Source organism: Heptranchias perlo, chromosome 37 (genome assembly GCF_035084215.1).
Source record: "Heptranchias perlo isolate sHepPer1 chromosome 37, sHepPer1.hap1, whole genome shotgun sequence".
Taxonomy (NCBI): domain Eukaryota; kingdom Metazoa; phylum Chordata; class Chondrichthyes; order Hexanchiformes; family Hexanchidae; genus Heptranchias; species Heptranchias perlo.
Genome location: NC_090361.1, coordinates 11,884,693 through 11,908,325, shown reverse-complemented (window position 1 = coordinate 11,908,325; position 23,633 = coordinate 11,884,693). Strand labels below are relative to the sequence as shown.

Below are 23,633 nucleotides of genomic sequence, written 5' to 3'. Positions count from 1 at the left end.
CCCCCGCCCCGATCTTCCTCCCGGCCCCAACCTTCAAAAGTGGGCACTCCCAAATTTAACCCCCAGAGTACTGTTCACAGGCCACTTTTGCCCATTTCCGTTCCCCTATGGCCCTCGGCAGAGTTTGCTGTTTTATGTGTCGCTGGGGCTGTCATTCAGGGCCTGCCTGGCTGTAAATTGTTGCCAGTACAGAAGGGTAGCACTCTCGCCCCTGAAACAGTAGGTCTGTGGGTTTGAAACCCCCTTTTGAACACAAAATCTAGGCTGATGCTCCCAGTGGAGTGCTGCCCTGTCGGAGGTATCGTCCTTTGGATGAGACGTTAACCCGAGGCCTTGCCTGCCCTATCGGGTGGATGTACAATATCCCATGGCACTACTTTTTGAATTTTTGGGCGGTAAATATGATAATGATCTGAGGGGTGGAGAACGGAACTCGATTGGTTGTGGTTGAACATTGTGCTCTCTCGTTCCAACAGATCGAAAAGCTCCTGCCGTTGCCTTAATCGTTCACAAAAACATGGAAGCCATTTTGAGTAACGGTACTGAAGGGATGGAGGACGCGGCCAAACCAGATTACCAGAGAGCGGTTTTAAACTCGAAAGTACTAACAGCGGTGATAAACAGCAGGAAGAGAAAGTTTAACACCTATCCCATCACCTTCACCTTCAGCCACAGTAAGGTTCGTGAGACACCATTTTATCGACCAGTGGAATATTTCAACGTTGCTTGTCAAGCCAGTGGGAACCACTTCAATCTTACGCAGTTGGAATAAAGAAGCCTAGACAGTCTTCGATGTGGACTTAACATAATCTGGGCTCGGGGGAAGGGGGCTGGGGAGAAAATAAGCCATTTGTGCCTGGACTTCTGCTCTCTTCTGGCCTCATTCATAAATTCCGATGGAGGGGGGCGGGCACTTCCTCGGCCCACGCCCCCTCTACTGTGATATCACACTTGGGGGCGGAGCCTCAAGGTTGCCCCGGCAATCGCGCCCGCTGCTCAGCTTACGGCCAGCGGTGGGCAGGCCTGCTCGAAGCAGCCATGCTTGCTGTGCAATGGCCGCAAGTGAGGCATCGGGCCAAGCCACGTCCTGGAGGCAGCCGGTCAGCAGGCGGAGCAAATTGCCCGTTACGCAAAACAGCGAATCGTTACATGGAACGTACAACTCAGAAACAGGCCATTCGGCCCAAAAGGTCCATGCTGGGGTTTATGATCCTCACGAGCCTCCTCCCTCCCTACTTCATCTAACCCATATCAGTTGGCCGTCAGCCGGAGGAACAAAGTGACAACTGTGGGCGCACAGGCCAGACCGGCCTGCGAATCCCCCGTGAACTGTCCAGGCGCCCTCTCCTGTTCTGCAGATGACCTCCTCCCAGGACTTGGGACCAAGTCACGTTGGAGGCTGCCAAGCAGGTGGAAGGTCACGTCCAGCCAAACATCACACAAGAACAATCCGATTTTAATAGGCCCTATTTTACGGTGGTCCTCTCACCTGCCGGAAGTGGTGATGACCCTGCTTCCCCTTGGCATTCCCTTTAACCTTTCTTTTCTTTCTGGCAAGCAAGAAAAGGAGAGAGAACGGACTGGAAGTGTCTCATTTCCACCTTCCACAGCTGGGCCCAGAGGTACACGCGTAGCTGCACCTTTAGTGAGAGCCCACAGGAAGAAGGTGGAGAGGCAGATGGTAAACGGGCAGCGTTACAGGACAGTCCCCACCACTGACACCGTCCCCACTAATCGGGCAAATGGCACTGACCAATTGCCATCGCCATCGGCACCGATTATACCATATGAAGCGTGCCCGCTATTTCGACCAGCTGTTTGGGGTCATCTCTCGTCCCCCTACATTCACCCCGCGTCAATGTTTAAATATATTTAAATTACCCCCTTGTAAAGTCCTCATTTCTCAAAGGAGAAGAAGGACTAGTGTTTACCTGGCATCTTTCATAAATCTAGTCATCCCAAGTGCTTTGCAGTCGATGAAGTAGTTTATTTTTTTTGAAGTGTAGTCACTGTTGAAATGCAGGAAACGCAGCAGCCAATTTGTGCACAGCAAGATCCCACAAACAGCAATGTGATAATGACCGGATAATCTGATTTAGTGATGTTGGTTGAGGGATAAATATTGGCCAGGACAAACTCCCCTGCTTTTTTTTTCCAAATACTGCCAAGGGATCTCGGTTTAACGTCTCACCTGAAAGGCAGCACTCCCTCAGTACTGCACTGGGAGTATCAGGCTAGATTACGTGCTTAAGTCCCTGGAGACTTGAACCAGAAACTCTCCAGACTCAGACGAGCGACCCACTGGTCCACAGCTGACACTCACAAAGAGAGTCATGAATGTGGAAGCAACGTTTAGGCACTTTGAGAGTGACCAGGGCAGCTCATAGGCTTTCCCCTCTTAAAGGACGTTATTGGGAACCCCGATGGTTTAGCATCTGCTGCGTAGAGCGGGCAAATCGCCTTCACACGAACGCGCCCGATATACGAAGTGGGGACTGCACTGCTGTCTCACATTCACCTGACAAATGAAAGTTTTCAATTAAAATATCCTGCTATAAAAACCTTCTAAAAGGCGGGGGGGGGGAAAGATAGCAGCAGTGTAATCTGGAAAAATATATAATGGACTATGAGTACAAGCATGGCGGATACCTAATCTTGGGAAGTTGATGAGGTGTTGAAAATGGTATGTGTTTCCTAAAAGGTTCCCTTGTCTGTTCTACAGATCAAAACAGACAATGAAAATACAATCTGTGTCTACTGGAATATGACAGCATCAGAACGCTTCTGGTCTCCCGAAGGCTGTGAATTAGTGACGTATAACACAACTCACACAGTGTGTCGAGTGTATCACCTCTCCAGCTTCGCTGTACTGATGGCGCTAAAGGTATAACTGAGCGGGATACCACTCTGCATAAACCAACAGGTCTGGGTCTGCGGAGGGCGCGGGGAGGCAGGGTGGTAGGCGTGGATATAAAGAAAAAATCAAAGAGAGATTGAGAAGCAGTGAGGCAAGAGGAAACATAGAGGTAATCAGATCTTGAAAGAGAGACACACATCGGGAGAGTGAGTCAACCAATAATAGGCTAATCCTTCCATGAAAATAGCAGACGTAGGAATCTCAGATGAGGAAAGATTTGCATTTATATAGCACATTTCACAACCTCAGCATGTCCCAAAGCGCTTTACTGCCAAGTTTGAACGCAGCAGCCAATTTGCGCACAGCAAGCTCCCACAAACAGCAGTATGACAATGCCCAGATCATCTGTTTTTTAGTGATGTTGGTTGAGGGATAAATATTGGCCAGGATACTGGGGAGAACTCCCCTGCTGTTCTTCGAAAATGAATTTGTCAAGTGTTCATCAGCTTAGAGCGGGAGCAGGAAATTCCAGTCTACAGGCTATGTGTAACAAAATCGTAAGCCTATTGTTATAAAACTATTGTATTCATGAACTGCAGCCAAGTTCTTCCATTGATCATGCAGCTATGCTTATCAAAATACATAGCAAGATTTAACATAGTTAAATATTACAATATTTATAATCTTAATTGTTTTAGGTTTTTGTTAGGAAGGGTATTAAGGTTTACGGAACCAAGGCGGGTAGATGGAGTTAAGATGCAGATCTGCCGTGATCTAATTGAATGGTGGAACAGGCTCGAGGGGCTGAATGGCCTCCTCCTGTTCCTATATTCCTATGCTCCTATGTTTGTTAGTTTTTTAATGCATTGTATTCTTTTTTTTTATTTGTTCATGGGATGTGGGCGTCGCTGGCGAGGCCGGCATTTATTGCCCATCCCTAATTGCCCTTGAGAAGGTGGTGGTGAGCCGCCTTCTTGAACCGCTGCAGTCCGTGTGGTGACGGTTCTCCCACAGTGCTGTTAGGAAGGGAGTTCCAGGATTTTGACCCAGCGACGATGAAGGAACGGCGATATATCTGACACTTTAAATTACTGTACACTGTGACATATTGATTCATAGGGACATAGGAACAGGAGTAGGCCATTCAGCCCCTCGAGCCTGTTCCGCCATTCAATTAGATCATGGCTGATCTGTACCTTAACTCCAACCGGCCTTGGTTCCCGTAAGCATTAATACCCGTACCTAACAAAAATCTATCAATCTCAGTTTTGAAATTTTCAATTGACCTCCAGCCTCAACAGCTTTTTGGGGGAGAGAGTTCCAGATTTCCACTCCCCTTTGTGAGAGGAAGTGCTTCCTGACATCACCCCTGAATGGCCTGGCTCTAATTTTAAGATGATGCCCCTTTGTTCTTGATTCCCCCACCTGAGGAAATAGTTTCTCTCGATCTACCCTGTTGAATTTTTTTTAGTATCTTAAACACCTAGTTCAGAAGCTGGGTTAAGACATGCCAAAACTTCCTCCATGTCAAGCAATTGAGGGTAAATCCCCCAATGGGGAAGCTGTGTTCAAAGAGAGAGGTTACGCCCATTATACATCTCTCTTGATTTTCAGTGCAAATCCCACTCAAAACATAGGTGGGCCTGAAGTTATGAAACTCCAGAGGATGTAACTATAGCAACATATCCCAAAGGGTGAAGATGCCTGCTATACTATTACAGGTGGAGTTTGACTATGATAACGTACTGACACCCACTTCACTTTATTCGCAATCCGTCAACCACGCAGTGTTATATTTTATCAAGATTTCCATGTGTAGTCACTTCCTTTGCCTTCGTTTCTGTCACAACTAACACTCACGTTAGGGCTTCCCCAGATAAAAAGGGAAATGTCATTGTTAAATAATCCTGGATGTCTGTTCTTCCCGTATTGTGTTCACAGGTTCTCCCAGATGTGTTTGCGGTTGAAGTCATCACACAAGTTGGATTGAGCATCTCGCTGGTGTGTCTGTTCATGGCGATTGTCACTTTTTCCACTTGCCATCCCCTTAAAGAAACACGGCGAACAATCCACACGAACTTGTGCCTGAGTTTGTTTGTGGCTGATTTAGTCTTCCTTTTTGGAATTTCACTAACAGGAAATCGGGTAAGAAAACCTAATGATTATTCAGATAAAGTGATGACATGTTAAAGGGAAGCAGCATAATGAACTACATTGTCTTTATCTGTCCCGCCTTTTCCTATGTACCTGTCGGCTGTACAAACATTTAATGAGGAAAGTGGTAGGCTTTCTGCCGTGTCGGCTGTAGCTCAGTCAGTAGCACCCTTGTCTCTGAGTCAGATGGTTGTGGGTTTAAGTCCCACTCGAGAGACTTGAGCACAAAATCTAGGCTCACACTCCCTCAGTACGGTGCTGAGGGAGTGCTGCACTGTCGAAGGTGCCACCTTTCAGATAAGACATTAAACCAAGGCCCCGTCCACCTTCTCAGGTGGATGTAAAAGATCCCATGGCACTGTTTCGAAGAAGACTAGGGGAATTCTTCCTGGTGCCCAAGACAATATTTATCCCTCAAACAAACATCACTAAAACTGGTCATCTGGTCATTATCACATAGCTCAGAAGTGGGGATATTCGCTGATGATTGCACAGTATTCAGTTCCATTCACAACCCCTCAGATAATGAAGCAGTCTGTGCTCTCATGCTGCACGACCTGGACAACAACCAGGCTTGGGCTCATAAGTGGCATGTAACATTTGCGCCAGACAAGTGCCAGGCAATGACCATTTCCAACAAGAGAGAGTCTAACCACCTCCCCTTGACATTCAACGGCATTACCATCGCCGAATCCCCCACCATCAACATCCTGGGGGTCACCATTGACCAGAAATTTAACTGGACCAGCCACATAAATACTGTGGCTACAAGAGCAAGTCAGAGGCTGGGTATTCTGCAGCGAGTGACTCACCTCCTGACTCCCAAAACCCTTTCCACCGTCTACAAGTCAGGATTGTGATGGAATACTCTCCCCGAGATCATGAAAGGCACTATATAAATGCAAGTCTTTCTTTCTTTCTTCAAAACTTGACCTCATCTTACAATCACTGAAGTCACTAAACCATTCTGTATCACTGAGCAAGTCAGGAGTCTCCGAACCTGAAATTTGGGCCTGCTGCGAAAGGTTCTCCTTGATCAGATTTTTCTTGGACAATTGCAAACCCCTGCTTAAAAGTACATCTGGCATTATGCATGAGCTGAAGATGGGACTTAGCTTGATGTGATGCCCCAACCCAATCCCCTACTCCTTCCATCAGATCAGATGACCAATGCTCATTGTCTAGGTTTGTACACGAAGGATGGTCACTTGAGTGAGGACCCAGAGTGCTATTGACAACCATGGAACTGGAGAGAAAGCGAGTATACTTCCAAGAAAAAAAATCAAATGTATACCTGCAGTTCAAGCTTCGAGGGGTTATTTTTATATTGGACTTAGAGCAGAGACGTTTAAGGAGAGATTTAATAGAGGTGTTCAAAATTATGAATGGTTTTAACAGAGTGAATAGGGAGAATCTGTTCCCACTGGCAGGAGTGTCGGTAACCAAATCGGTAACCACAGATTTAAGGCAATTGGCAAAAGAACCAGGGGGTTAGATGAGGTGAATTTTTTTTTTTTACGCAGACAGTTGTTACGATCTGGAATGCGCTGCCTGAGAGGGCGGTGGAAGCAGATTCAATAGTAACTTTCAAAAGGGAATTGGATAAAGACTTGAAAAGGAGAAATTTGCGGGGCTATTGGGGAAAGAGCAGGGGACTGGGATTAGTTGGATAGCTCATTCAATAAGCCGGCACGGACACGATGGGCCAAATGGCCTCCTTCTGTATTCTATGCTTCTAAATTTAAGGTGGGTTTTTGAACAAAAGTACTTTGGATCAAACCAATTCTTTCTAAGAGAATGTGTATGATTCTCTTACTTTCATTTTGACCGTTGCCCACTGCCTTTCACAACCTCCTCATCAGTCAGGGGTTCAGCACCAAGAACCTGTTCTACTGCAGCATTTCATAGAATCATACAGCACAGAAGGCGGCCATTCGGCCCATTGTGCCTGTGCCGGCTCTTTGAAAGAGCTATCCGATTAGTCCCACTCCCCTGCTCTTTCCCCATAGCCCTGCAACTTTTACCTTTTCAAGTATTTATCCAATTGCCTTTTGAAAGTTACTATTGAATCTGCTTCCACCGCCCTTTCAGGCAGCACATTCCAGATCATAACAACTCTCTGAGAGAACCTGCTTAACCTGCTTAACCTACTCCACCTCCCTGGACTTATATAACAGACTATAAAAACCCTATAGATTTTATTCTTCAGCTTCTTATTTTCGAATTTATTACTTCCCAGGCCGTTGCACATTAGTTATTCATTAACGTCTTTGCCGAAAATCCCTTTGAGCACTAATTGTTAACCCATTTATTTTATGCACTTAAACAGTAAATAACATTAGCCACTCCCAGGGGAGATTAACCCCGTCTCCTCCCCCACTCCCCATATGTTTCAGATAACATTTCAGATTTTGAACTATTTCGGTCATTGATTGTATTTTTAAAGGTTGAATTGTTCTGGTTTTATTCCTTGAAATTCACTTCCAATTTCCTTTGCTATGGACTTCATCCCTCAATTTTTGCTCTTTCGCACTCCTCTCCCCCGGGGTCCAGCTACACAGGTAATTACAAGGCCTCATGTCCTCACCCAACTGGCCATTTTTCATTGTGTGACTATGGGGGTCATCGCAATCCTGTCTTCAGTAGATACCCACTATATTGACAGCAATGCAGAACCCTGGCTGATTTCACAGTGACTTCTTCCTGAGATTGTAAAGCATTTCTGCTTTCAGAATTTCAAATATTAAAAATGCTCCCTTTCCCTGGTATTTTAACAAAAACACTAAGGCAGTCTTCATTAAAACAGCAGAGATTCCACGCTGATGTATTACTGCCTTTGTTACTCACAACACTCAAGAGAGACTTGAACCCCAATCTGTCACGAGGAATTGTACAGTGCTGATTTATACTCACCGACGAGCATGAACAAGTTATTCACTTGTGACTTTGCCACTCACAAAGTTCCCTTATTTGTAAAAATCGATTGGCTCTTATGCCCTTTCCTGCCCTTTGCCATATCAGCAGTGGCTCAGGATGTAGCACTCTCACCTCTGAGTCTGAAGGTTGTGGGTTCAAGTCCCACTCCAGAGACTTAAGTGTAAAATCTAGGCTGGTACTCCCAGTGTAATATCAAGGGAGTGCTGCACTGCCTTTCAGATGAGATGTTAAACTGAGGCCTTGTCTGCCCTCTTCGGTGGACGTAAAAAATCCCATGGTTCGATTCCGAAGAAGAGCAGGGGAGTTGTCCTGGTCAATATTTACCACTAAAACAGATTATCTGGTCATTTTCACATTGCTGTTTGTGGGATCTTGCTGTGTGCAAATTGGCTGCTGTGTTTCCTACATTACAACAGTGACTGTACTTCATTGGCTGAGGTCATGAAAGGTGCTATATAAATGCAAATTATTCATGTTATCTATGTTCCATTTGCTGGTGTTCTGAATTAACACTGTGACTGTTCTGTTTAGACACTTTGTGGCATCATCGCAGCTGTTCTTCACTATTCCTTCCTGTCAGTGTTCGCCTGGATGTTCCTAGAAGGTATCCAGCTCTACCTGATGGTGGAAATTGTCTTCGTCTCAAGGGTTCCTCTCAAGCGATACATTTACTGGATTGGCTATGGGTTTCCAGCTGTCATAGTGGCAGTTTCAGCAGCAGTTTATCACGATGGATATGGAACCCAATCATCGTGAGTTTGCATTTCTAAGTGTCTTCTTATGAACCACGAGTATTGTACGTGTCTCCTACTCTGATTTGAGATGACTGTTTTTGTTACTTCAGCTGTTTTCTCTCCCCCGCCCTTTTTTGCTGCCAATTTTCTAGTGAAAATATTGATTCCTCTCTGAGGAGCAGTTCCCCCAAGCTCCAGTCCATCTCCGGTAGTTCACCCAAGTGGCTATTCGTCGCAAGGGAGCCCAGACACAGACCATTTGGTCACCGGCAAGCCCAAATCCAACCTCATCCAATATCCAAACAAAAGCTCTGGATGGTAGCCAGTCGTGGGGAACACAGACAGACATATTCTGCCCCTCCATGGGCCAGGGGTACTGAGGCCAATTTTAGCACATTCTGGGCCATCTGTGCTAAGACGCCCTCAGAATGGGGGCAATGCTAATAAGGCTGGAGATGTTGTCCAGCCCTAGTTGCCCTGAGAAGATGATGGCAAGCCTTCTTAATGATTGTTTTTTTTTAAAACTACCGAATGGCATGCTCAGGCCTTTTCAGAGAGCATTAAGTGTCAACCATGTAGTGTGCAACTAGACACAGGTAGACCAGACCAAAATGGGAATGACTCCCTTCCCTGAAGGAGAGCAGTAGACCAGTTGAGTTTTTATGCCAATCCGGCAGCTTTCGCAATATTTTTTCTGACCTTAAAAATAATTTGTTCGGTTAGATTCAAGTTAACTAATAAAACAATCGAATATTGTGCCTGGGAATTTGATTGCGAGGTTCAGATTTACATAGTCAATCAGCTAAGTGCCAGGCAATGACCATCTCCAACAAGAGAGAGTCTAACCACCTCCCCTTGACATTCAACGGCATAACCATCGCCGAATCCCCCCACCATCAACATCCTGGGGGTCACCATTGACCAGAAACTTAACTGGACCAGCCATATAAATACTGTGGCTACAAGGGCAGGTCAGAGGCTGGGTATTCTGCAGCGAGTGACTCACCTCCTGACTCCCCAAAGCCTTTCCACCACCTGCAAGGCACAAGTCAGGAGTGTGATGGAATACTCTCCACTTGCCTGGATGAGTGCAGCTCCAACAACACTCAAGAAGCTCGACACCATCCAGGACAAAGCAGCCCCCTTGATTGGCACCCCATCCACCACAATAAACATTCACTCCCCTCACCATCGGCGCACTGTGGCTGCAGTGTGTACCATCCACAGGATGCACTGCAGCAACTCGCCAAGGCTTCTTCGACAGCACCTCCCAAACCCACGACCTCTACCACCTAGAAGGACAAGGGCAGCAGGCACCACCTGCACGTTCCCCTCCAAGTCGCACACCATTCCTACTTGGAAATATATCGCCGTTCCTTCATTGTCGCTGGGTCAAAATCCTGGAACTCCCTTCCTAACAGCACTGTGGGAGAACCTTCACCACACGGACTGCAGCGGTTCAAGAAGGCGGCTCACCACCACCTTCTCAGGGGCAATTAGGGATGGGCAATAGATGCCGGCCTTGCCAGCGACGCCCACATCCCATGAACGAATAATAAAAAAATGTCTAGGGTTTCACACACATACCATCAGATATTACAACACACAGCGCAAAGAGAACTTTTCAAGTTCACATTGAACTGTGTAGATGGTACCAGAAAATATCGAACGGAATGCTGATCAATTGTTGACACTAATCCAGAGCTTCTCCTGTCGAGGCTTTTACAAAGGGAAGAAGTGGACTTTAACTGGGAAGGAATGGAATATGGGGGATTGGGAGTCCCAAAGCATGGTAAAAGAGGTCAGCTTTTAGGGAGAGAGTTTACAAAATGTGTGGCCTAGAGGGTGAGGTTTATAAGACCATGAGAGATAGGAGCAGGAGTAGGCCATTCGGGCCCTCGAGCCTGCGCCGCCATTTAATGAGATCATGGCTGATCTGATTTTTACCTCAACTCCACTTTCCCGCCCTTTCCCCATATCCATTTAATAGTGAAAAGATCAAATTATGATGGAGGGGTGGAGGGAGCAGGGATTAAGCAATAATCTATAGTCAGAGGAATGGAGGATGCAGGCTCGGACGTGTGGCTGGAGAAGATTTCCCAAATAGGATGGAGATGAGGCAATGAAGGGTTTGAAAACAAGGATATAACTCTTGTTGGAACACAGGGAACCAGTAGAGCTGGTGTGGGCAAGATCACAGAGATCTCGATTAGCTAACGATTGTGATGATATAATCTAATATTACAGGAAGCCGGTTTGTTACAAATAGTATTGGAGTTTTAATCACCTTCTCTCTTGTAATCGCAGATGTTGGCTCAAGACGGAAAAGTACTTTGTCTACAGTTTCTTTGTGCCCGTCTTCATAATCAGTTTTGTAAGTTTGATCGAAATATGCAGAATACAAATATTACAGATATTTTATTGCTTCAAACTGAATGTTAAATTTGTGCCTTTGAAACGTTCTGTAGGGTGGAGGGGTGGGGGATGGTGAGTAGGGGATAGGTGGAGGGAGGGTAGGTGGAGAGGGGTAGTTGAAGTGGGGGAAGGGTTAGGTGGAGGTGGGGAGGGGGTGGGTGATGGGGGGGGTGAAGGGGGAGGTGGAGGGGGGAGGTGAAGGTGGGAGAGGGTAGGTGGAGGTGGGGTGGAGGGAGGTGGAGGTGGGCAGGTGGTAGGTGGAGGGGGGAGAGGGTAGGTGGAGGGGGGAGAGGGTAGGTGGAGGGGGGAGAGGGTAGGTGGAGGTGGGGAGGAGGGAGGTGGCGGGGGGAGAGGGGAGGTGGAGGGGGAGAGAGGGTAGGTGGAGGGGGGAGAGGGTAGGTGGAGGTGGGGAGGGGGGAGGTGGAGGGGGAGAGAGGGTAGGTGAAGGGGGGAGAGGATAGGTGGAGGAGGAGGGGGTAGGTGGAGGAGGAGGGGGTAGGTGGAGGAGGAGGGGGTAGGTGGAGGTGGGGAGGGGGAGGTGGAGGGGGGAGAGGGTAGTTGGAGTGGGGAGAGGGTAGTTGGAGTGGGGAGAGGGTAGGTGGAGTGGGGAGAGAGCAAGGGGAGGGAGGAGAGGGTAGGTGGAGGGGGGAGAGGGTAGGTGGAGGGGGGAGAGGGCAAGGGGAGGGGGGAGAGGGTAGGTGGAGGAGGGTTAGGGTAGGTGGGGGGGAGAGGGTAGTTGGAGTGTGGAGAGGGTAGGTGGAGGGGGGAGAGGATAGGTGGGGGGGAAAGGGTCGGTGGAGGAGGAGGGGGTATGTGGAGGTGGGGAGGGGGGAGGGTAGGTGGAGGGGGGAGAGGGCAAGGGGAGGGAGGAGAGGGTAGGTGGAGGGGGAGAGGGTAGGTGGAGGAGGGAGAGGGTAGGTGGAGGGGGGAGAGGGTAGGTGGAGGGGGGAGAGGGTCGGTGGAGGAGGGAGAGGGTAGGTGGAGGGGGGAGAGGGTCGGTGGAGGAGGGAGAGGGTAGGTGGAGGGGGGAGAGGGTAGGTGGAGGGGGGAGAGGGTAGGTGGAGGAGGGAGAGGGTAGGTGGAGGGGGAGAGGGTAGGTGCAGGATTCACTCCAAGATTCTGAGGACGAGAATTTTTAAGCAAAGTTTACTTACAACATTGTAGACAATTTTGTCCTTAATTAACATCAGCCCAGTAGAAGCAAAGTATTGGGTTCACCCTGCAGAGCTGAAGTGAGGTAAGGGGCAATACTTTGTTCTACAGAGGGCCTAGTTACTAGCCATGACACAAAGCTTGCTTGTTTGAGGAAGATAGATAAAGCAGGGCAACTCCCCCTAAACATCTGGGTGAAGAATTTTTTATACCTCTCGACCCCATCTCTGCCACGATCTCTCCAACTGCGAGGAGGTGAAGAACTTGCATTTATATAGCGCCTTTCACAACCTCAGGATGTCCCAAAGTGCTTCACAGCCTATTTGTGAAGTGCAGTCACTGTTGTAATGTGGGAAACGGGGCAGTCGACAGTGCAGCACTCCCTCAATACTGCACTGGAGTGTCAGCCTGAATTTTGTGGAGCGAAAAGCACTATATAAATGCAAACCTTTTTTTTCCTAACAGCAGGCCTGAATTACTTGTTTTTATGGGACCATAGTTTGCGTCTCCTGGTCTTCAGTATCTGATGCAATTCTGGGTCAATGCCCTGTGGGTGGCGGAGAGGGCCCAGGGGCTATGTGGCCGGGTCCTGCTCCTACTTCTTGTGTTCTTTAGATTTGTGGTTGGGATCAGATCAGCCATGATCTTATTGAATGACGGAGCAGGCTCGAGGGGCCGATTGGCCTACTCCTGCTCCAATTTCTTATGTTCTTATGTTCTTATGTCTTGCATCTCCCGTGGCAACTTCACTTCTGATCGCTGTCCAGTGACCTCTGCTGGAAAATGTCTCATAGAATCATAGAATGGTTACAACACGGAAGGAAGCCCATTCGGCCCATCGAGTCCACGACGACTCTCTGCAAGAGCAATCCAGCTAGTCCCACTCCCCCGCCCTTTCCCCGTAGCCCTGCAAATTTTTTCCCTTCAAGTACTTATCCAATTCCCTTTTGAAAGCCACGATTGAATCTGCCTCCACCATCCCATTGGGCAGTCCATTCCAGATCATAACCACTCGCTGTATAAAAACATTTTTCCTCAGGTCACCTTTGGTTCTTTTGCCAATCACCTTAAGTTTATGTCCTCTCATTCTTGACCCTTCCACCAATGGGAACAGTTTCTCTCCATCTACTCTGTCTAGACCCTTCATGATTTTGAATGCCTCTATCAAATCTCCTCTCAACCGTCTTTTATCCAAGAAGAACAATCCCAACTTCTCCAGTCTATCCACGTAACTGAAGTCCTTCATCTCTGGAACCATTCTAGTAAATCTCTTCTGCACCCTCTCTAGGGCCGTCACATCTTTCCTTAAGCGCGGTGCCCAGAACTGGACACAATACTCCAGCTGTGGCCAAACCAGTGTTTTGTAAAATATCAATGCGCCAAAAGGATTTTTGTAGATTAAAGTTTCTTGTTCTCCTCCCTCCCTCTTGAAGATACCAACTCTCAATGGAGTAGTGTTCCATAGGCATTGGTTGCCTTCTGGTACATTAGCCGAGTGGCATTTCGCCTTAGATGAGCCTGGACAGTGAGTGTTTCTTACATTACAATAGTGACCACACTTCACAAATTGAACACCCAAACCCCAATCTTATCCCCACTCGATGCCCATACACACTCGCTTCTGGTTGGGTTTGCTGGATAGCAATCAGGGGAACCCTGGCTGATGTATCCCCCCACCGCTTACAATGGGGATGCCAAGACCCAATTGAAACGCCCTCACCATCTCCCAGCTAAGCTCGGCTAACTCAGCATGTCCAGGGGACTGACACTGGGATCTTCTGGCCTGTATCGATTAGCGATTCACTGGATAAAGTCACTGACCCACCAGTGGAGACATGTCATGTCACCTGTTAACTGTTTGAGCACTGCTGCACTTCTATGATGCTTAACTTTATATTTTAACTTTAATTTTAATTGCAGGTCAATTTCATCATCCTTTGCAAAACCTTGATGAAGTTGAAACTGCAAATGTCGAACAGAAGTTCTGACCAAAAGAAACTGGAAAAAACAAGGTAAATGATTTACAAATTGTTACTGCTTGACTTAGCTTGGTCCTTCTCAGGTTCAATAACACTTTCCACAATATCCAAACCTTCCATGACCTTACATCTATCTAGTCATTGTTCTATGAGCGTCTCTCACATGTAAAGTTGATCTCCCTTAATGGGTTAGTAGGTAGGAACACTCCTGTTGACCTGTACTAAGACCTGAAGGTCCAAAGTTCTATTCCTTCTCTGTGCTTAGTTAAGTGTGATCTCAGCTACTCTAGAGACTTGAGCACATAATCTAGGCTGACACTCCAGTGCAATACTGAGGGAGTGATGAACTGTCGGAGGTGCTGTCTTTAGGATGCGACTGTCGGAGGCCCAGCCTGCCCTCTCGGGGACAAATAAGATCCCACAGCACTGCTTTGAAGAAGAGCAGGGGAGTTCTCCCCGGTGTCCTGGCCAATACTTATCCCTCAAACAACATCAAATGAAAAGAAACAAGATTATCTGACCATTATAACTTTACTGTTTGTGGGATCTTGCTGTTTGCAAATTGGCTGCCGCGTTTCCTACAGTACAACAGTGATTACACATGGGGTACGGTAGAATAGTGGGTTTTTTTTATTATTCATTCATGGGATGTGGGGGTCATTGGCAAGGCTGGCATTTATTGCCCATCCCTAATTGCCCTTGAGAAGGTGGTGGTGAGCCGCCTCCTTGAACCGCTGCAGTCCGTGAGGTGAAGGTTCTCCCACAGTGCTGTTAGGTAGGGAGTTCCAGGATTTTGACCCAGCGACGATGAAGGTCATGTTACTGGACCAGTAATCCCAGAGTCATGAGTTCAAATCCCGTCTCGGCAGCTTGGGAATTTAAATTCAGTTAATTAAATAAAATCTGGAATATAAAGCCAGTACCACTAATGGTGACCATTAAACTAACAGATTGTCGTAAAAACCCATCTGGTTCACTAATGTCCTTTAGGGGAGGAAACCTGCCGTCCTTACCCAATCTGGCCTGTATGTGACTCCAGACATGCAGCAATGTGGTTGATTCTTAACTGCCCTCTGAAATAGCCTAGCAAGCCGCTCAGTTCAAGAAGGCGGCTCACCACCACCTTCTCAAAGGCAATTAGGGATGGGCAATAAATGCTGGCCTTGCCAGCGACGCCCACATCCCATGAAGGAATTTTAAAAAACACTAAATAAAAAGTACTTCTTTGGCTATAAAGTGTTTTGGGACGTACTGAGTTTGTGGAAAGTTCTATATAAATGCAAGTCTTTCACTGCCTGAACTGAACTATGGTACTCAGGATATACTCAGCTAATGAAGCAAAACAGGAATGGTTTAATAACTCAGATGTTTGAACATTGAGTTAATTTTATATTAAATCAATCAATCAAGGAAAAGGACTGAGGTTCATAGCACAGAACACTACTGAGATCAAAAAGATTAGAAAGGATGAGCTAAATCAAGAAGTAATGGTTAATTGATGCCAAACTTGGGTTTCATACCTCCTGAGGTGCGGGGACGGGGACACTGTCTATTTGGGGTCTGGGGTGGGTCCGAAATGATACATTCCGAACCGAGTTAACCTTCCAGGGCAGCCTTGTTACTCTGATCCTGCAGACAGATAACTCCTTGGTGTTCCAGAGCTCTGTTGCCAACCCAGATTAGTTAGTAGGACCTGGATGGGTAAACCTGTCAGTTGAGGCTGGGATTCTCCCCACTTGGGCAGCTTACTTTGTGAAAAACAGGCTCGAGAGGCTGAATGGCCTACTCCTGTTCCTATGTTCAAGTGCGGTGTGCTGGAAAACTGCCTGGTTATGAGCTGATTTCACCCCATAAATGGGCTTTTAACCTAAGATAAGAGAGTATGTACTCTGTACCAGAAGCTCCAGCTGTCTGGATTTTCAGGAGTTTGGTTTCGACAGCGTTAAGCTTTCCTAGAATATCAAGATAAATTCAGTGATCTCACGCTCCAAGTGGGGAAGTTACACTCGAAGGGAGAATGGGTAAGCAATGGGGCTACAATATTGTAGCCCTGATTCTCCAATCCACACTCCATTTGAGCACAGCTCGCTACTGGGATCCCAGAATTTACCATGAAATGTAATATTTTAGGAAACAGTGGGTCAAAATCCTGGAACTCCCTACCTAACAGTACTGTGGGAGAACCTTCACCACACAGACTGCAGCGGTTCAAGAAGGCGGCTCACCACCACCTCCTTCTTGAGGGCAATTAGGGATGGGCAATAAATGCTGGCCTTGCCAGCGATGCCCACATCCCATGAATGAATAAAAAAAAATTCTCAGTTATACATGACTACATAAACTTTTCACTGTAAAATTAATTTGATTATAAGGCTCACTATATTATAAATAGTAAATGCTGCTGTTGTTATTCTCTCGCTGTATTTGGACACTGAATATTTTGATAAATTATTGTCTTTACACAGAGTATTTACACTGACAGCCATTGGCCAATTGTTCATCCTGGGCTCTACCTGGATATTGGGAGGGTTTTATATCCAAAATGCAACCATTCCGATGATGTACATCTTCACCATATTAAACAGTTTCCAGGGGATGTTCATTTTCATCATGCACTGCCTGTTGTATAAGAAGGTATGTCTCTATTCCTTTACTTAATGTCCGTCACACACTCTGATGTCTTGTGCATCCATCTAGTCATAAGATAAGATTTTTTATGTCCTCTCCTGAAGGCGCTGACTTCTCTTGAGATAAGGTTTACTAGAATGGTTCCAGGGATGAGGAACTTCAGTTACGTGGATAGGCTGGAGAAGCTGGGGTTGTTCTCCTTAGAGCAGAGAAGGTCGTGGGGAGATTTGATAGAATTGTTCAAAATCATGAAGGGTTTAGATAAAGTAAATAAAGAGAAACTGTTCCCATTGGCAGAAGGGTCAAAAACCAGAGGGCACAGATTTAAGATGATTGGCAAAAGAACCAAAGGCGACATGAGGAAAAACTTTTTTACACAACGAGTAGTGATGATCTGGAATGTGCTGCCTGAAAGGGTGGTGGAAGCAGATTCAATCGTGGCTTTCAAAAATGAATTGGATAAATACTTGAAGGGAAAAAATCTGTAGGGCTACGGGGAAGGAGTGGGGGAATGGGGCTAACTGGATTGCTCTTACAAAGAGCCAGCATGGGCTCGATGAGCTGAATGGCCTCCTTCTGTGCTGTAATGATGCTATGATTTTATAATTCTATGGTTCGGTACATTCCAATTGCCCAAGTAGCTATCTTCATGTCTGAGTCTTGACAGTGATCGTCACCAATAAATCCCAATAGGAAATTCAAGAGAAACTTTTTTACCCAGAGAGTGGTTGGAATGTGGAACTCTCTGCCACATGGAGTGGTTGAGGCGAATAACATAGAGGGAAGGCTAGATGGGTACATGAGGGGGAAAGGAATGGAAGGGTATGCTGATAGGGTGTGATGAAGTAGGATGGGAGGAGGCTCGTGTGGAGCATAAACACCGGCATAGACAAGTTGGGCCGAATGGCCTGTTTCTGTGCTGTAAATTCTATGTTGAGAAGCTTTCTTGACTTCAGTTAATGCGCACACATGCACTCTTCCAGCAGAGGGCACTAGGTCAGAAGCAGGAACCCTGTAGATCTTCCCTTCCCTAAGATTTTTTATGTCCTCTCCTGAAGGCGCTGACTTCTCTTGAGATAAGGTTTACTAGAATGGTTCCAGGGATGAGGAACTTCAGTTACGTGGATAGGCTGGAGAAGCTGGGGTTGTTCTCCTTAGAGCGGAGAAGGTCGTGGGGAGATTTGATAGAATTGTTCAAAATCCACTCACTCACCTGACGGAGGAGATAATCTCCGAAAGCTTGTGATTTTAAAATAAAATTGTTGGACTATAACCTGCTGTTGTAAGATTCCTTACATTTGTCCTACTTTCCACATCGCCGAGATCAGCTAACTCAGCTCAGACCAGGAATCAGAAATGGGACTTTCCTGGTCTGCATGGCTCAATGTCACACTGAATAAACTCACTTGGAGCCTAGGAAGATATACCTTTAAAATGAGTTTCATTTGGTGACTTAGCCGTGGAAGAATTTGTCCTTGGATATCTCACAAGGGTCTCTTTTATTGAGAGGCCTGGTTGAAGGGCCAAAGCCCACTGTGCAGGCTGAAGGGAGAAGGCACCAGTCAGATGGACTGCAAAGTGTTTTCAAGTCCTGTACTTTTATTCCATTTCCAAGAGAAGGCAAATGAAGAAGGAGTGATTAGGTAAAGATTGTAAGTATGAGATAAGGAGTTAGGACTAGAAAGAGGGAGGATCAATAAGTCATTACACTGGAACAATTGGTGGGACTGAGCAGTGTTAATGAGATATGGTAGTGATACTCCTCCCAGATCCAACAGGATCTGTAATGGTGGTTCAGAGCAATAACTGGGTAAAGCCTAAATTTTTGATGTGATTTGTTGGATTAGTCCCTGCAGCAACGCTGACCAGTGTAATCCAGAACTATTCCCATGCTTCTGCTTAAACATGATAATGACAGCTGTCATTTATCTATCTCCTCCAGCCTTACAACACTCCGAGAACTCTGCGTTCCTCCAACTCTGGCCTCTTGTGCATCCCCGATTTCCTTCGCTCCACCATTGGCGGCCGTGCCTTCAGCTGGCTAGGCCCTAAGCTCTCGAATTCCCTCCCTGAACCTCTCCGCCTCCCTACCTCTTTCTCTTCCTTTAAGACGTTCCTTAAAACCTACCTCTTTGGCCAAATGTTTGGTCACCTGCCCCAATATCTCCTTTTATGGCTCAGCGTCAAGTTTTGCCTGATAACGCTCCTGTGAAACGCCTTGGGACGTTTTACTACGTTTAAAGGGGTTGTATAAATGCTAATGTCGTTGTTATTGTCAAGATGACTTGGTGGGTAACTGAACGGCACTGACAGGATTCAATTCCAGTGAATCCTGAGATAGACTGACTCAGCACGGGCCAGGAATGGAACTTAGGTCTTTCTCATTTTCTCTGGCTCACTGACCCACCCTGCTTTATTTAGATACAGTTTAAACTACAATTGCTCTTTGTCTTTGCTTTTAATAGGTGAGAGATGCCTATTATCGGTGTCTCGGAAGGTATTTGAAGAGATCAACCAGATGGAAACCAGTTTCCACCTCCAGCACACCGACGGCATTAAACCAGGTAAAAACCCCAAACTGTTTGGTAGAACACCGAGAAGCTCCCCACCCTACCCATATTACAATTACAGTTCACCAAACTTGTGTGAAACACCAGAACCTCACATTTCAATACATTTGGCCAAAATTTCCATGTAACTAAATTTGGCCAAAATTTCCATGTAACTAAATTTGGCCAACATTTCCATTGTAACTAATCCAAGATAGGGATGGAATTGGACACTGATAAACCACACTTTGGCAGCTAGATTCCAGCCTTTCTGAAAATAACACCCCCATCAAAATCACACATTGCTCACAAAAGGCTCTAGAAGTTCCTTTCGTTGTATTATTTTGGTATCAGCCTTGGCTCAGTCGGTGGAACGCATCATCTCTAAGTCAGAAGGTCGTGGGTTCCAAGCTCCACTCCAGGCTGATTCTGTAGTGCAGTACCCGAGGGAGTGCTGCACTTTCAGAGGTGCTGTCTTTCAGATGAGATGTGAAACTGAGGCCCCGTCTGCCCTCTCAGATGGATGTATAACATCCCGTGGCACTATTCAAAGATCAGGAGTGTTGTCCTGGCCAGCATTTATCCTTCAACCAACACCTCTAAAAACAGATTAACTAGTCATTTATCTCGTCGCTGTTTGTGGGACCTTGCTGTGCGCAAATTGGCTGTTGTATCGCCTGCATTTCAACCGTGACTACATTTTTAAAAAAAAGTGAACTCATGTTCCCTGGTTTACTAGTCCAGTAACAGTCCAGGCAAATGAGTTTGCCAGTTGTGGAGGGGGGAAAATGGAAGTGAATTTCCAGGAGATTTGAGAGGGGATTCAAGGTTCCACATTGATATGTATTTACCATAGGCTCCAGTTCAAAATTAGAATTCACTGTCCCAAAATTTCAGAGAAAGAAAAAGAAAGACTTGCATATATATAGCACCTTTCACAACCTCAGTATTTTTGAAGTGTAGTCACTGTTGTAATGTAGCAAACGCAGCAGCCAATTTGCGCACAGCAAGATCCCACAAACAGCAATGAGTTAATGACCACATTGTCTTATGTTTAGTGATGTTGATTAAGGGATAAACATCTGCCAGAACTCCAGGGAGAACTCCCTCTCGGTCATCAAATAGTGCCATGGGATCCATTACATGCACCTGAGAGGGCAGAAGGGGCCTCTGTTTAACATCTCGTCTGAAAGGTGGGACCTCCGTCAGTGCAGCACTCCCTCAGTACTAGATTTTGTGCTCAAGTCTCTGGAGTGAAACATAGAAAACAGGAGCAAGAGTAGGCCATTCGGCCCTTCTATATGATCATGAGTGGGACTTGAACCCATAACTTTCTGTTTCCAGAGGCAAGAGTGCTGACACCTTTAGCCACAGCTGACTTTAGAGAGGTTAATAAAAAACTTTACTTCAAAAGTTACAGGTTGATTTTCTTCATCTAAATCAGTGTTTGTACTTTATTTCTCTAAGGGGAGGCGAAGTGTCCAGGAAACAGAGTCGACTACATCCGGTGTCGTTCACTGATGCAACGAAGGGCTTGTTGTGCTATATCTTCTCATCAAACCTCAGCCAACGCCATGTCATCTCGGGTTTTATCACATGGGGCTGCACCCTCGCTGGACAGTAGGTTTGCTGGTTTGCACCAGCTCGGGCTACAGCTCGGGATGCTTCTCGCTATTGTTATATAGCACTGCTCATTTTCAAACACTGGCAAGGCGCAGAGACAGGTAACAATACGATGGTTGGAGAACGGGATGAGTCACTTCACCGATCACAGTGAGTTCCCCGTGTCCTGGTCAACATTTATCCCTCAACCAACACCTAAAAACAGATGTATTTCATTATGGGGCTTTGTGTGCAGATTGGATGCTGAATTTCCTACATCACTACACTTCAAAAGTACTTCATTGGCTGTAAAGTGCTTTGGGATGTCCCGAGGTCATGAAAAGTGCTGTATAAACACAAATTATTTCTTTAAGATTTGTATCATACTAAAATCTATAACAAAGAATTATGATTCACATCTTTTTTCTGGCCTTTTTTTTTAGTGATATTTTTTGCAGTGGGGAAGCTGGAAGATGGTGCTTCTGCGTTCAGGAGGTACATCAAGAGGAAGTGTGTTTGTTCCGTGGGTTAATGACTGTCTCTCTGTTCATTCAAATTCCTGGGATTGTGGGGCTCACTAAAAGAGACAAGCCAATTCCTCTCTATGCCGTCACACTCACTGCTTGTTCCTGGACTAATAATCCAGAGAATGTGAGTTCCAATCCCATCGTGGCGGTTTGAGAATTTAATTCCATTATAAAAATCTGGAAATCAAAAGCTGGTATCAGTAAAAGTGACCGTCAAGCTGTCGGATTGTCGTAAAATCCCACCTGGTTCACTAGCGTCCTTTAGGGAAGGAAGCCTGCCGTCCTTACCTGGTCTGGCCTATACGTGACTCCAGAGGAATAACAAGTGAACTGCAGCGGCTCAAGAAAGCGGCTCACCACTACCTTCTCAGGGCGTCTAGGGATGGGCAATAAATGATGGCCTTGCCAGCGACGCCCACATCCTGAGAATTAATGAAAGAAACGTTCTTAATTTTCACTCATCCTTTCCTGAAAATACAGGTTCAAGTTGGGGACCAGTACCACAGGCACTAGCAGCCCCCTGTAAATCACCCAAACAACCAGTTTTCACATGTAAGACCAGACAATGGAACATAGGAACAGGAGTAGGCCATTCAGCCCCTCGAGCCTGTTCTACCATTCAGTTGGATCGTGGCCAATCTGTATCTCAACTCCATTCACCCTCCTTGGTTCCATATCCCGAATACCCTTACCCAACACAGGGTGCCTGTCAGGAGGCTATTCAACTGCAGAGTGCATCGCAGCTGATCCTTTCTTCATTTGGCATCTACACATCTAAAACTGGGCACTAGTTAGGAACAAGGATTGGGAATCCAGGCTGATTTTTGCTCTCCCAAGCTCTGGGAACTGAGGCCATTCCAGTAGCCTGAGGTGAGATAACTCAGCCCAGGCCAAGGTTTGAAACAGAAAAACTGCCGGTCTTCATGGTCAGTTCCAGCGAGCTGGTGGAAGACGGAATAAATGTTTAATGAGAGAAAGACACGGGAAAGGCTGTAACTATAAAATGAATCATAATTCTTTGTAGCCAGTTGATATATTCATGCTTAATATGAAAATAGGAGAGAGAGAGAGCAGATTGAAACAGAGACAGAGAGAGAGAAGAAAGAGTGAAAGATAAAAGGAGAGGAAGGTGGAATGAATTTAAGAGTTATGGAGAATTGGAGACACAGTTATAAGAGAGAAAAATTAATTTGTCCGTGGGCAATTGCAGGAAAGACTAAACGGAAATATGACTAAACAGATTGTGAGCATTAAGAAATCCGGTACTGGTAGAATGAGATTAAATATTGGTGACAATGTATATTTATAAGATAGGAGATTCTTTATTAAAGTATTGGCTGCAAAATTCCACTGAATTGCTTATGATGTAAAATGTGCTTAGGGAATGGAATAAATATCCATTTCAATGTAAACTTTGTGTAATTATTATATTATATATTACACCTTCATCACATAAACTGTGTTACTGTATAATACACAGGAATATTACATGACCATCATACATTGTATTATTAATATACAGGGATATTACATGACCATCATACATTGTGTTATTAATATACAAGAATATTACATGACCATCATACATTGTGTTATTATTTAATGCACTGGGATATTACATATCCATCGCACAAAGTGATTATATAATACACAGGATTATTACACCTCTGTCATACAAACTGTATTACTATATAACACACATGGATATTACACCACCAATTACACACTGTTATTATGTAATACACAAGAATATTACATCTCTCTCATGCACTGCTATATATGATACACAGGGATATTACAGTTTCATCACACAATGTGTTATATAATACACGGAGGCATTAACCTCCATTACATGTAAGAATGTTACATACCCATCACACACACTGTGTTATTATCCCTGTGCAGGGATATTACACTTCCATCAAACACATTGCATTATGATATATACACAGGATATGCAATATACACAGGTGTGCTACACCTCCAGAAACACAGTAATGGATATTAGCGACCGTTACTATATCTGTGTAAACACTTAACGCACTTTCACTAAATTCCTCGGCGCTGTTTTTAATGTCAGTGTTAAATAATTGCACAGA

At 45.7% G+C, this 23,633-nt stretch overlaps 1 protein-coding gene across 1 annotated transcript in view; it reads left to right on the top strand.

The window, feature by feature from the left end:
• The window catches only part of LOC137304518 (adhesion G protein-coupled receptor E1-like), a 63,810-nt gene extending 40,864 nt beyond the window's left edge, over positions 1–22,946 (top strand). The window contains exons 8-16 of the mRNA XM_067973154.1: positions 477–679; positions 2,723–2,884; positions 4,799–5,002; positions 8,480–8,700; positions 10,990–11,056; positions 14,170–14,261; positions 16,694–16,862; positions 19,322–19,420; positions 20,873–22,946. Coding sequence (XP_067829255.1) covers positions 477–679; positions 2,723–2,884; positions 4,799–5,002; positions 8,480–8,700; positions 10,990–11,056; positions 14,170–14,261; positions 16,694–16,862; positions 19,322–19,420; positions 20,873–20,926 — 1,271 coding nt within the window. The 3' untranslated portion in view covers positions 20,927–22,946. The remainder of the gene's footprint in view (positions 1–476; positions 680–2,722; positions 2,885–4,798; positions 5,003–8,479; positions 8,701–10,989; positions 11,057–14,169; positions 14,262–16,693; positions 16,863–19,321; positions 19,421–20,872) is intronic.
• The last annotated feature ends 687 nt before the right edge of the window (positions 22,947–23,633 follow it).